We start from the raw sequence: 15268 nt of genomic DNA on the forward strand, positions 1-15268 counted from the left end.
CAGCGCTTGGAAGGTGGTTTGGACCGTGCTGATGCTGGAGTGTGTGGAAGCTACTGGGTTCTATTGTTCTGGATTGGGTGGGCTCCAGTTTGGGAGCAGGCAAAGGGCTGGCATATCCTCTGTGCTGTGTGCTCCTGGCTCCATAGTACTGTTCTCATTCAGAAATTCCTCTTACTGTGGATAAATAGCCATCTGCTGGCGGGGAGGGCGGGATGGGTGACTGATGAAGAGGATTTTGCTGTATTGATTACAGAAATAAAATTCTGACTTAATGCAGCTAGGAAAGCATTAGATCCATTGCAGATAAGCTATCATACCTCTGTTTGTACCATGTTAATGCGACGTGACCGTAAGGCTTTGACACAATTGTAGATGTCCACAACACCTTCTCTTTCTGCCATGTCTAGCATGATGTCAATCACAATGTAACAGCCAGTTCGTCCAGCACCAGCACTGGAAAGAATTAGGAAATAATTTCAGAGTACTCCCCACAATCCAGAAAATCTACTTCACAAATTTAGCAAACTGTCTTTGGCATTTACAAGTACACACTTCGAACACTAACCTAAGTTCTCATACATATCTTTCCAACCATTACAGAATCTCCAGTTTCCCCCTTTATTCTTCAGAATAGCATTTAAACACACATGAAATGTATACAACTCAAAAGCAAGAACTTTTCAACAGATCTCAGGTTATGTAAAAACAGTATCAGTGAGGTTCCTTTTTAGTATCTCAGAACATTCCTTCATGGTCCAGAAACAAAACTGTAGTAACAGACTTGTTAGATAACAGAGATCTTCAGGATGACTATGCTCTTTATGGAATCACTTCAAAACATATGAGACTTATCTTTATTCAGAGAGACTAAGGGGGACCTTTTTTTCCCAAGGGACAATTTCAGGTAAGAAAGTTTGACTGTAAAATGTAGACTCTCCCCATACTCTGGTTTAGGCAGCTAACAATCTTCTGGTGCAATATCAGGATTGTATGGGAGTCTCTCCTGGTTTTTACCTATTATATAATAGCTATTATAGATATTTGAAAAGTGAATTCCTGCAACATGCACAACTTGGCTAACTCTATGTGCAGAATGTAGTTAACACATTTGATGGATTTGCCAAGAAATCATATTTCAACGAACTGTGCCCCATAATGGAAAATTTGCAAAACGTACATGGAAAACAACACTCTTTAGTTGTTCCCACTCTATCCAATATCCAGGCTCATTTCAGGATGTTGCTTCACTGGATGGATCTATTTGTTGCCATATGTTCAATTAAATATTCTACTTAAAATTATATTTCACAAAGGCACATTTTAAATGTCAACATAGCTGTAACAAAATACCATCCTAGTACTCTGTCATAAAATTTTGCCATAGAGCACGTTAAACGTTAGCCTACATTATAACAAGGTTTGGCTAACAGTTTTGAGGAAAAAATATCTATCCGTACCAATCGGGGAAATTGTACTAGAATCAAGCTATGTTTAAACATTGCTGTACCTAGCCTAGTTCTGCTTCCAGGATGGACAGGACATTGAAAGAGCAAATTCATTCCCAAAAGTTAAACAACAAAAAGACAAACTCCACAACTTCACAAGAGACCACTATACAAGCTCACGTATAAAGTTGTAGAAAATTCATCTACCTCTTCTCTACACACCTGCAATGTACAACAATAGGCCCGGCACTAGGAGGGTTAGACAATTTGACTCGACGTATAAATGAAAGGAGGCCTGTGGCATTGTAAGGAACTCCATGATCTGGCCAGCCTGTGAAATGGAACTGTTTAAGTTCACGGATTTCATTGTAACCTCTCTGCCAAAGACAAAAATAATATTTTGAAAGAGGTTATTAAACTCAAAATATTCAACACCCAAAATATTCTCTGAGTCAAGCAATGACAACACTGCTAGAATCTACATACTGTCTTCTCAAACTAATTTAAGCAAAGAACATGGCATTCTATGTTTTAAGGAAAACTGATTTTACAATGGAATATAAACATGGCTATTAATAAATTGCTGGTTCATCTTTATCACATATACATAAAAAGAGCAGAATCCATTCTAAACTGACTGGCATCTTATCCCATAAGGCTTATATAGTATAATGGTGCCATAGTGTGATATTTTGATAATGTACTGCAAATCTGAAACACATAATACTTATATTTGCTATTAAAGTATGCTAGACCAACTGTTCTAATAGTTTTTAGAGTCAACACAAAAAAGCATTTACTGATGTTTCTATATATAAAATTATGATTCTCCAACCCATGCAGACAGGTGTAACAGTTATACCAGAAGACCACAGCTGTTCCACACCAGCTAGTATTTGCTACCTAATATTCGTTTATGTTCATACTCTTAGCCCTGGTCTACACTACGGGGTTAGGTCGAATTTAGCCGCATTAGGTCGATTTAAAAATGACTGCGTCCACAGAACCAACCCTGTTCTGTCGACCTAAAGGGCTCTTAAAATCGACTTCTGTACTCCTCCCCGACGAGGGGAGTAGCGCTAAAATCGACCTTGCTAGGTCGAATTTGGGGTAGTGCAGACGCAAATCGACGGTATTGGCCTTCAGGAGCTATCCCAGAGTGCTCCATTGTGACCACTCTGGACAGCACTTTGAACTCCGATGCACTAGCCAGGTACACAGGAAAAGTCCTGGGAACTTTTGAATTTCATTTCCCTGTTTGGTCAGCGTGGTGAACTCAGCAGCACTCAGCAGCACAGGTGACCATGAAGTCCCCCCAGAATCGTACAGCGTAGAATGTTTCTACGCTCCCCCTCAGTCCCTGAGGTTACTGCAGATTAGAAGGTGAAAAAACCCACTGGCGATGACATGTTTTCTGAGCACATGCAGTCCTCCTGCACTGATAGGGCACAGCTCAATGCATGGAGGCATTCAGTGGCAGAGGCCAGGAAAGAATTAAGTGAGCGCGAAGAGCGGAGGCAGGACGCGATTCTGAGGCTAATGGGGGAGCAAACGGACATGATGAAGTGTCTGTTGGAGCTGCAGGAAAGCCAACAAGAGCACAGACCCCCGCTGCATCCACTGTATAACCGCCTCCCCTCCTCCCCATGATCCATAGCCTTCTTACCCAGAAGCCCAAGAATGTGGGGTGGGGGTGGGGGGTGGGGAAGAGAGGCTCCGGGCACCCAGCCACTCCACTGCAGAGGATGGCCCAAGCAACAGAAGGCTGTTATTCAAACAGTTTGATTTTTAGTGTGGCTACAATAAGCAATGTGTCTTTGTCCTTCCCTCCTCCCCCACCCCACCCGGGCTACCTTATCCGTTATCTCTCTCTCTCTTTTTTTTTTTAAAATAAATAAAGAATGCATGGTTTCAAAACAATAGTTACTTTATTTCGAAGGGGGGAGAGTGATTGGCTTACAGGGAATCAAAATCAACAAAGGGGGCGGGTTTGCATCAAGGAGAAACACACACAACTGTCACACCAAAGCCTGTCCTGTCATGAAACTGGTTTTCAAAGCCTCTCTGATGTGCAGCACGCCTTGCTGTGCTCTTCTAATCGCCCTGGTGTCAGGCTGCTCATAATCGGACGCCAGGCAATTTGCTTCAACATCCCACCCCACCATAAACGTCTCCCCCTTACTTTCCCAGATATTATGGCGCACACAACAAGCAGCAATAACAATGGGAATGTTGGTTGCGCTGAGGTCTGACCTAGTCAGCAAACAGCACCAGTGAGCTTTTAAACGTCCAAAGGCACATTCTACCACCATTCTGCACTTGCTCAGCCTATAGTTGAACTGCTCCTTACTACTGTCCAGGCTTCATGAGCCATGGGAGCAAGGGGTAGGCTGGGGTAGGTGCGACCACGCGATGCTGCCATGGTATGGCGTCTGCCCTGGTAACCCAGGAAAAAAGGTGCAAAACGATTGTCTGTCGTTGCATTCATGGAGGGAGGGGCGACTGACAACACGTACCCAAAACCACCCATGACAATGTTTTTGCCCCATCAGGCATTGGGAGCTTAACCCAGAATTCCAATGGGCAGCGGAGACTGCGGGAACTGTGGGATAGCTACCTGCAGTGCACTGCTCCGTAAGTCGATGCTAGCCACGGTAGTGAGGACACACTCCACCGACTTAATGCACATAAGGCACTAATGGGGACATACACAATTGACTGTATAAAACTGATTTCTAAAAATTGACTTCTATAAAATCGACCTAATTTCGTATTGTAGATATACCCTAAGTAATGCACAAGTCAGGGTATTGGAGCAACATTAACTCCTGTAAGGGTCAGGACATGCCCCAGTGAATGGAAGATTGTTAAGAACAATGTACTTGGGCCCAGCAAACAGGCTCATTTTTAAGGTCAGGAAGGGAAGTGTACAACACCAGTCAAAACAAATTATAAGTACAAGAGCTATGGGTATATGAATGATTGGGAACCAATGATGTAACATATTCCTCCCATGGTAAAATAAATTCTGCATTATGGAATTGTTAATTAGGCAGAATGATTTGGTATTGTACATGAACATGTGAAAGACACTGTTTAACAAACTGAGCTGCAAAGTAGCAATATTCTGATGTCTTTCAAAGGGCTTACCCTTTCAAGGGTGAATGTCCTTACTACGTACTCCGCAAGTGGCTCCATTTCCACACAAGTCACTTTGAAGTCCCCATAAACTTCGGTGTCATCAGGCCAGTACTTATAGCACTTGACCTAAAAACAAAATTAAAAGGCACCTTAAAGCATACGAAAGTGAAAGCATGCCAAATAGTAACTTAACAATTTATATCACAATTATTTTCAAAATGATGATGTAGTCATATGAACCCTACTGTGGACCAGATGCACCAACTGCCAATCAAGTACTGTGAAAGCTGTTCATAATGTTAGTGTTAAGTGTTTATGCTGATTTACACATCTCTCCACAAAGGCCAAATTATCTTTCTGAATTAGTGAATCTGAATTCTATAGTTTTCTAGTAAGGAAAACATATTTTTCACTGGTTTTAATTAATGCTGTGGGATGTTTTCCATTTCAATAATTATGCCGTTGTAAAGCAATCTCCGGTGTTTTATTAAAGTAATTCTCAAGAGACTGGCTAATTCTAAAATGCAAAATAATCTGCTGATTTCTATCTGCTGTTAAAGATGATGTGCACTTGTTGTCTAGTCAGCTAGCTGTGATCATCTGAGCACAGAGTAATATACAAATGTTTCTTATGCACTATATTGTATTATGGATTCAGCATTGTTCCCTATTCACGAAAATAACATGGCAACAGCCTGATTCGTTGGGTCTTTTCTTTATAAAGCAGCCATATTATATAATGCTACTTGAAGTTGCAAGGACATATGAACTCAGAAAAATACTATCTTATCCCCTTCATCCCCAGAGTTAAGGGTGTCTTTCAAAAGACTTTTCTGTATTTTCTTCAGCAATGATAAACAGCAGTTTGAGAGGCTATCCTTAGGATATAACATTTTAAAAATAAAGTTCCTTACCCGTCCAACTTCAACTAAATTTGTAACCATCACAACACAAGCTGACTGTTCCTGCCATATCATTCTCCAAAAATCGTACACTGTTTCATGGACTGGACCTGGAAAAAAAACATTTAACACTATGTAATAAAACTACTACCCGACTGAACACTAAAAACAAAATCTTTTAGCATAGGCATTTGATATGCAGAAAGTTATTTGCTCAGATATGAAAGGCTCTAATAATCCCTACAGAATTGCAGCATTATATTGACGACGTTGTTAAACCATAATGTTATTCATAATCGGGGCAGAAGCATCTCAATTTAACCAAATTACCACTTGAAAGATATTAAAGTGTAAGTGCTCATACACTGTAGTAGCTACTCAGACAATACGATAGAAGCCATATGTGGATATAATTTTTTAGTTTTGTTTTAACACTTGTTAATTAATGTGGTTGTAAATTCTAGTGTAGACACTACACAAACATTTGATTGAGGACACAATCACTTGCTTCTACTTATGTTTGATCGTAGGCTGTAGCCGAGGTCTAAATATAATAGGCAACAAATGTTTGTGTCCTGTACGGACAATAATTTACAACCTTATTAATTAATGTGTTAAAACACAACTAAATGTTCGGGTGCAAACATAATCGATAAAGGTAGGTAGGCATATATAGATTCCATTAGAGCCCAAAGAAAAGGACTTTGGACTTATATATGACAAAAACTTATGGGCCAAATTGTTAAACAGGTTTCCATTTAGCCTCTAATTTTGCAGGTACAATCAACTACAAGTAAAAATTATTACATTTAGACATCTAATTACTTGATTTGTGACCATAATTGGGTAGCTACCTGACAAAATCATATTATTTATTCCTGCAATTGGTTGCAAATGCATAATTAGAGGCAGTCTTTAAAATGTGGCCCTATATTATGAAATGGAAACAATTTAGTCAAACCTGTTTACTTTTCTACAACTTGCATAGCTTCATCTGAGTGAAGTGATTGATTTATACAGAAAATGGAAGCCTCCTCCAATTCTGTCCTTTTCCTTCCAGAGTGTTGAATTTGGAAGACTTTCCTCACTTCTCTCTGCTAAGAGCCTCACTGGTCAAAGCTCCCTTTGGTCTCAGCTTGTCAAAAAACTGCTACAATGGTGGTAACTATGTCATTATTTACCCCAGCAATAGTGGTCTTGGACCAATACCACACAGCTTCGTAACATATAGTACTATGAGAAGACAAACACCTAAGATATGCTGAAATTTCCCTTTTCTTTCAGCCCATGTGCCCTTCCCCCACTCACACTCAAATTGCTAATGACTGTAGTAACTATTGACTAGACTTGTATGGGAAAAAAGTAATAGGGGGAATAGGAGTTACTCAATATTTAGTGCAACAAATTAATGCAAGTTTTAATTTATGCATGCTCCATGTAGGCAAATTATATTAAATTGCTGCAGCACAGAAGAATAAACAGTGGCTGCTGCAAACTATACACTACATACCAACTCTGGTTCCATTTTTATATTGTACATAAAAGGGCAGAGTCCACTGATCGTTATGGAGCAGGTTTGCTGGGTGACATTGCTCTGGAAGATTCTTACCTTGGGTTGCAATGTAGTGACTTGGTCTTTGATAGCCCTAAAACAGAAGAATAAGTTGGTTTCTGTACTTTAATACAAACCAGAACAAGCTAGGGAGGGGAAAACGAAGGCATAATGGACTGTAAGACAGTTTAGCTATAGAAAACCTTTTCAGAACAGACTAGTAGCTAAGAACTGTGTATAGGTCAGGGGCGGCTTCGTCAGCCCAGGCAAGTGAGGCACAGCCTAATCAAGAATTCCCAAAAGGTACAAAACACATTTTGCATATTCTTTTTAAAAAAGATGATAAATATATACAGATTTAAGGACAAATTATTATTTGATTTAAATGTCACAACTCTCTCTCTCCAGTGGCGAAATGCAATACCAGAAAGTTTGAGGGACATAGTGCTGTTCAAATCTTGGTATAGCTAATTGTGCCTCAGGAAGCTGCCATGTTATCATGGCAATTTACCACGTCCACAAGTCACTTTTTAAAGGCGTTGCTATGGTAACCACTGCTTGGTGAGGCCACGGCAGGATTGTAGCAGTTAAGCTCAGGAAGCAGGGAGTTTGCAGGGGACAGGCCCTCTGGCTTCTTGCACACACGGGGACCTCACCTCCTCCCCCAGCCTCCTCCCCCACAGGGTGAGCTCAGAGTGTGTGAGAGAAGCTCCTGCTGAGCCCTACAGCCTACCTCATGTCCCACCACCCCATGCAAGCTGGGTAGCAGTGGCAGTGGTGGCAGGTCCAGCTCCCAAATCTGCCTACTGTTTCTTCACTATAAATAAGGTAACCTTTATTTCTACCCCAGGAGTAGAAATAACTATTTTGTGATTTGTGCCTCACCTGTCAAAAAAGTCAAGAGCCGCCACTGAATAGCTCATAACAAACAGATCTATCAAGTCTGAAAAGGTTCAAATGGTAACAAATAAAATGGAAAAATTAACATCGGACCTGAGCATACTTGTACTGTAACAGTAAAAATTACCTTAGTCAGGTCACTAGGGTTATTAATTAGTCCTTTTTTGACACCCCCTTTCTCTGCTGAGTGCATCGGGTGGCTTATTTTAAATTTAGTGAAAATGGTCTTTGCCTTCACATTACCAAAAATGATTAGTCCTTGTTGCCATAAGCAATGAAACGAATATATAATTTTCATTTTCTTATCAAAATAATTTTAATTACAAATGCACAAAGATGTCTATTAGAGCCATACATAATAATAACGGAACATTCCAATGTTAGAGCTGGACAATGTGTGTGTGCGTAGAATGAATGCCCTGCTGCATTCGGGTACAACAGAATGTTTTGCAAAATGTTTTCAATATTATACAGAGTGTGTGTCTGTGTATTATATTGTACATGATACACACACATGTATATACACACACACATATACAGAAACAAACCTGTACAACCGAACCTTTCCAACTAGCTGGCTAAGTTCCATTGCTTGCTGGTCTGCACATCATTATCAACTGTCAATTATTAGCATGTGAACTTCAAGATGAATGGATCCTGTACTAAATTAACTCATCAAAAACTTATTCAGGCTAGTGCTAGTAATAAGGTAGAAAGATCAGGGTTGTAGGAAGGAACTAAATTTAGTAGAGCTAGTATGAGAGGAAGTGGTATAAGTGATATTCTGTGAGAATGTGAGAGAAATAACCCCAGCTATTTGCTGGGTTATAGTCTTACTAAGCCAACAGCGTCAAACACTCATTAGAGGAATCATGGATCTTTAGACTCCTTGTATCCCCTTGTTGCCACTAAACTGACAGATTTCCACATATCCAGGCAATTTGAACTCTCTCTTTGAGAACTGTTTAACCATCCTTGCCAACGATTGATTACCTTCCTTTGCAGCTCATAAAAATCCTTCTGAACAGCATTTGTGTTTTTAGAATGGACCGGCTTACTCAGTATTCTTAAAAAACACCCCAGGAAGGTCAATCCAATCCCCCATGAGGTTTTAATACCCAGCCCCAACTTCAAATTACACAAGTTTAACACAGTGCTACACTCTCTTTATACACCGTGTTTTCAGGAACAAGTAAGAAATATTTTCAGCAAAGAGCCAATGTAAGTTTGTGGTCTTCCTCCTTGGTTATGATAAGATGGTGTTTTTGTCTATATGGGATAACATACCTCTGAGAAATGGGATTTATCACAAATCAGGGGAAACATTTTGTAGAAATCCTTTGTCAAAATATCTCTGGTCCTACACATCACAGTAGCAGAGATAAGAAATTCAGTGCTATATGTGTAGCAGAAACTTTATATCCTAGAGAGTCTTAAGTTTTACAAGCCACCACTGGAAGGGAAAAGAGTTAGTGTGGTGCTACATATAAAAGAAGTTGAGAAAAAACAGCCCTTTAAAACACACCCAGTAAATACTCTGGGTGATATTGTTTTTACAGGTCTTTCATTCATCCATATTATTTGTCCTCCCACTCTCTTTTTTCTCAAGGTTTCGGTTAAACAAGGTTATATTTTCTGGACCAATATACATGGCAGAGATCTCTCAAGATTCCTGTTCCTTTGAACTCCTGACAAAATGTGGAAATTCAAAATTGAAAAAAGATGTACAGCAGAAATCAAGAAACTTACACTACATTTCTAAAATAATATAAATATATATGTTTGTGTATATACTGTATAATATCCAATTGGCACCTGAAGATCAAATATTAATTACATATTCAGCTTGATGACTGTTGCCCTTCAGAAAATAAATAAGGCTATCCTCCCCAACTCCTTTCCAAGCCATGTATTAGAAACACCACTTCGATACACTTTCAGAACCACTACTTTACAGCATACTATCCAGCTTCTCACATAAAAATGGGAGGGGAAAATAAAAGCTAGTAACCAAAACCATCCAAAATAAAATTTAAGTTAACAGCAACTTTTTTTAAAGAGGAAGTTTATCTGGTTTATGTAACAATACCTAGAACTATGTTAACAGTCTAAGCGATCTCTTTAACACAGGTACATACATAAAGTATTTACACAAAAGAAAATGGGGGAAAAAAGAACAGATATTACATGAGATAAATTAAATGAAGCATGCATTGATATCTAGTAATAAAAACAGAAAAGTAAAGTAATTAAGAACAATGTCTATAGCAAATATTTACAGTAGGATGCTGTTATTCACATATAGTGGTACTTACATCCCTGTACAGCCAAATCTACAGCCCAAACCAAAGTCAGATGTGAAAGAAAGCACAACAATGTCAGTGAGTACTGGGACGTAGAACAAGGAAAGTGTACATTTTGTTCTTAATAAAAAAAAAAAAGCTTTCAATAATTTTGTAGGCACAACATGCAAAAAGTTTCACACACAGAAGCTAGCAAGGTGAAAGGGAGAAATCCATGCAACCACTTACATCTATATAGTTTGCATTAATGTAATCTGAAGAAGGATCATCCTCAACAGGTTGCAAAATCACTCTGGAGTGGTCATCTGTAAATTTAATATAAGAAAAAAACAAAACAAAAATAGGTAATAGAAGTTCCTTCAGACCTGGCTTGAATATAAATATAAAATAAATGGCAGGCAACAGTAAATTACAATGATCTAGTGCACTGGAAAGGCTTCTGAGGAAACTATTAGTGCTTGACAATTTAAAATCTTTAAAACGGAGGGATTACCTTATAGTTACACAGAGAGGGGTCTTTTGTCTGAGGGTCTGAAAGCATTTCACAACGGTTAATAAGTTTCATTACCCCTGTGTAGTTAGTAGGTATCACAATGATACATAAGGTAAATAGAGACAAAGAATCTATGTGATTTGCCCGAAGTCACAAAACAAGTTAGTGGCAGAGATGGTAAACTAGAAACCCAAAAATTCCTGACTATGAGTCCTTTGCTCCCACCGTCATGTAACTTCATATATAGCTCCTTAAAAAACTGCAATGTGCATATTAGCAACATGCTTTCAATCATTTAAATGTGATGAGTGGCATTATTATTGCATACACAATTCCCATATAAAATGTTAATCAAATATGTTTACCCTGTGTTTGAATCTAAGACCTGGTCTACACCCCTTAGTGGCATAGTTAAGCTGACCTAACCCCCAGTATTGAGAGTGCTAGGTGGACAGAAGAATTATTCCATTGACCTAGCTACAGCCTCTCAGGGAGGTGGATTACTTACACCACCGAGAGAGAAGCCCTCCCATTGGAGTGGGTAGTGTGTACACTGAAGCGCTATAGTGGTGCAGCTGTGCCTCTGTAGCATTTTAAGTATAGACATACTCTAAGCTATCAAAAGCATTATGTCTAAGGATTCGAGAGAGTCAGGACTCCCTGCTCCCAGCCATCAATGTAAAACACACCTATGTTACACAACTGGGGTTCAGACACAGTGGCTACAAGGAACAACAACAACAACAAAAAGAGCATGTGGACAGTCTGATATACTTTAACCTGGAATACAATTATAGTTGCACAAAACTACAATTAATGTAACATTCAAAGGGATTTTGTTACTCTGTCACTCTCACATGTTTAATCTCCACATGCATTTTATGTACAAACATAAAATTAAACACACATTAGCCCTGAAGGGAAAGAATCTGACAATGGCACAAACTCTGAAGATAGCACTGTATTTCTGCACTGATCAATAATGAGCATTTGATTTTATAAGCAGATGTGCCACTGCATTTTTTTATTTTTACTTTAAAAAGCTGTTCAATAAATACAGCAGCATATGACAATTAATATCAGCACAGTCAAACACTGACTGCAAGCCATCTAGGAACTTACATGCTATAATGTTTCCATATCGGTTCTTTGTTCTGTTTTGATCCTTTTTAGCGACATCCCAAGATGCTGACTGTCCCTCAAAGAAACTCTATTAAAATATATATATATATATATAGATAAGGAAATTAGTTTATTAAAACCTATGTAAATTTTGAAAACAACATTGCCGAAGACATCTTTTTTAGGATAGCATGATTATGTCCTGACAGTTCTCTTATCATAAAAGAATCTCAGCTTTGATTATCTGATCTGTCACCCACTAGCTTCCTTGATAGCAGAAGTAGAAATTTAGCTATAGGAAGTGGGAGTCTCTCTCTCTCAGGCTAATAAATCAGTCACTGACTGATTTCCAAAGGGATTTCAAACCCAGTCCTCCTGGCCCAAAATAGATGGAGGTATGATGGAGGCTTGATGGAGGGCTGGAAATGGACAGGCAAGTGCTCAGCAGTCTTCACAAGGTGGGGAGGAAGGAAAAGAAGAGGAATCCCAGATTAAATATACACAGACTGACCCTCCCCCTCTTATAATGTACCATAATATATTCAGACACCTACTACCTGTTCCATAATTTTTCTTAGAGTGGAGCAGGCATTACTCCTGAACACAGCAATCATGAAGACTCCTCCTAAAACTCTTGCTGTTTGTGCTCTTATTTTAAAGCTAAAACTTTAAAACTACTAGCAAAACATTTTCCAACTCCTCTCCATATTGTGAAGGGTGAAAAATAAAGGTTGGTATCTCAGCGATGGCAGATGAGACTTTTCTCTGTGTTCTTTTCCATTGCCCACAACTTGTATACCATGCGTCTATCTAACTGCTGAAGGCATGTGCCACTATAGCTTCCTTTCTGGGTGTTGTGCTGCCCCTACCTGGGAGATCAGCCACAGAAACAGAACAGTCACTATGGAAACAAACTTAAAAGCACATTCTCCACCATTGGCCCACGTTAGGGCAAGGAGAGATGAAGCAGGAGGCCATTCATCAGAAGTAGAAATCAGGGACTAAACTAGTCACTGCTCTTTGTGCACTATGGAAGCACAGCCCTAAAATGAAGCACGGTATAAGAAAACACTGACAAAGGGGAAATGCATGTAAGTGAAGAGGGGAAAATGGCAGGGGTATGATGAAAACAGCTATGCAGCCGCATTAAGTCTTGTTCTCCTATTAAATTCATAAGTAGGTGGTGGGGGGAGGGCTCTAAATGTAATCAGCACAGTTTACCAAGCAAGTGGAAACTGTTACATCATTTTAAATATAGTTGTAATTCTATGCAAACTAGGCTGTAACACTTTACTGGATGTACTGTTTCTGACATTCTAACCTCATAGATTCATCCCAGAGAATCCAAAGCCAGAGGTGGTGGAGAGCTATCTGTCCATCTGTACCCACCCTCCACCACCAGTGCTGGATTTTTCACTGTTGGACATGTCTAGTGCTTAGTCCAGACTACTGTCATTTGGAATGTCTCAAATAATAGAACTCCTCTCCCCACCTCACTCTGGGATTATCCCACTACCTAATATATCTCACTGTCAAATTTTCTTTCATCCCATTACAATTAGTTTAATCCCTCTGCAACCAAGAGCCCTCATATCAAACAAGATACTGTACTCACAAGGGGTTTTTCTGATAAGAATAATTCATGAATAAATCACTGAAGTTCTACCTCATATTCCTCTTTAAAACCATAGCTATCAGATGTCTTCATGAGGTTAATATGTTGCAGCAAATCAGCTACTCTGATGGCCGGATGCAGCTGTCCAGTCTGGTAAGGGGACTCTGTTCCTTCACAAAGGTAGCGAGGGACATCCAGCAGGCGACTGGACTCGGCTGTCGCACTGTGATTCTCATCTGTGGTTACAAAAACCCAGAGAAGTAACTAACATTTATTCTAACACTAGTGTATACACTTGAAATGAATCAACTACAGTAAAATTTTCAGCCTATTATTGAAACAGAGACTTACAGTTTCTCATCATTTCACCTTCCCCCAAAATTTCTGTGTGTGCAAGCAAGCACCTACCGCACTCTGGGTGTTAAATAAATTTATTTATTTGATTGCAAACACACTGAAAAGATTGAGATTCTCTTTCCTGTAGAGCAGAAGGTCTAAGGGTACTTCATTAAAAAGCTACAAAGGTAGTTTTTAATGGTCACTTTTTAGAAAACTTCACTTTCTCACTGTTATCCAAAATTTAAACTTTTCTGAAACAAGCTTATGTAATAAAGACAACAAAACTATGAAATAAGCAACATAATGAGGATAGCTCTTCTGTGCTTCCAGCTCACCATGGTTCTACATCCAGAATCAGTGAGTTCAGATCCCAGTTTAAAAAACAACCCCCCCCCCCACCAAACATTATAGATTACAGCTATACCATTTGTTATTAAAAAAATCTTCATATTAGGGTTCAGCCTACATAATCCATTTGGGATGAAGAACCAACACATACAGAAGTGGAGACTTTAATACTATCATTGTGCCACCTATCCTTCAACTGAACAGCTGAGTTGTCAAGTGCCCTGATTTCAGCTGGACACTCTCCATTTTAAGTAAAGAAAGAAATACTATTTATAAAATGAGTATGTAACAATCCTCTCCTCCTGAAGGATTCCAAAGCACTACTCAAACCTAAACGGATGTATAAACTCCATAAAGGGATCACTTCTTACACTATTGACAAGGAGTCAATGACTTTTGTGAAATGCTAATAGCACACAGCAATTCTACTGACTGGTTAGCACAGGAAGTAAAGGTGAATGCCACTTTCAAAATTCCAATTAAAATTACAGGTAGTATTTAGAAAGATAGAATGCAATACAGAAACCAGATTTTGGCTACTTGGCCACTCGAAGTATGTTGCTGCTGTTTTCATGTTTTCTTAGGCAAAAGCTGGTTTATTATTCCAAGTCATTCCATAAGAGATCCAACACCCATACATGCTATTTTGCAATCAGTCCACTCTTGTCCCTTCCAAAGAACCAACCAGAAAGCCCTAGCAATATAGCCAGCATTTCAAGGTCTGGACAGAGAGCCTTGCATTTAAAAATTCTCTACAATTCTGCCAAAGGTGCACAAAATTTGAATGCTGTATCAAATGCAATCTTAAAGTAAGTAACCTCGCTCCGTAAGCTGTTACACAAGAGTTGCTAATTTCAATACATTTATGCCTCATTAAACCACCTAATAGCTTGAGTGACATGTACCAGTCACTTTTACTGTGGTATTATATATATTAAACCATACACATTTCAAACATTCTCTTGATGTGCAGTTCTCTTTAGTTTCTTCCAATATACTTACCAGTAATAGGCACTTTAACCCATTGAAGCAGCAAAAAACAAAGAGTGAACAAGAACATAAGAAATTTATTTGAAGTCTGTATTAGATTAGAAAATGACTAAACGAT

General features: G+C 39.0%; 1 protein-coding gene across 1 annotated transcript in view; it reads right to left on the reverse strand.

Annotated features, from left to right (window-relative positions):
• Window positions 1-15268, reverse strand: part of PTPRK (protein tyrosine phosphatase receptor type K) — a 585126-nt gene that overhangs the window by 15366 nt on the left and 554492 nt on the right. The window contains exons 18-26 of the mRNA XM_065401786.1: window positions 15163-15174; window positions 13525-13709; window positions 11859-11946; window positions 10472-10548; window positions 7098-7134; window positions 5501-5598; window positions 4596-4712; window positions 1653-1822; window positions 318-453 (exon numbers count right to left, since the gene is read on the reverse strand). Coding sequence (XP_065257858.1) covers window positions 318-453; window positions 1653-1822; window positions 4596-4712; window positions 5501-5598; window positions 7098-7134; window positions 10472-10548; window positions 11859-11946; window positions 13525-13709; window positions 15163-15174 — 920 coding nt within the window. The remainder of the gene's footprint in view (window positions 1-317; window positions 454-1652; window positions 1823-4595; window positions 4713-5500; window positions 5599-7097; window positions 7135-10471; window positions 10549-11858; window positions 11947-13524; window positions 13710-15162; window positions 15175-15268) is intronic.

Source organism: Emys orbicularis, chromosome 3 (assembly GCF_028017835.1).
Source record: "Emys orbicularis isolate rEmyOrb1 chromosome 3, rEmyOrb1.hap1, whole genome shotgun sequence".
Taxonomy (NCBI): domain Eukaryota; kingdom Metazoa; phylum Chordata; order Testudines; family Emydidae; genus Emys; species Emys orbicularis.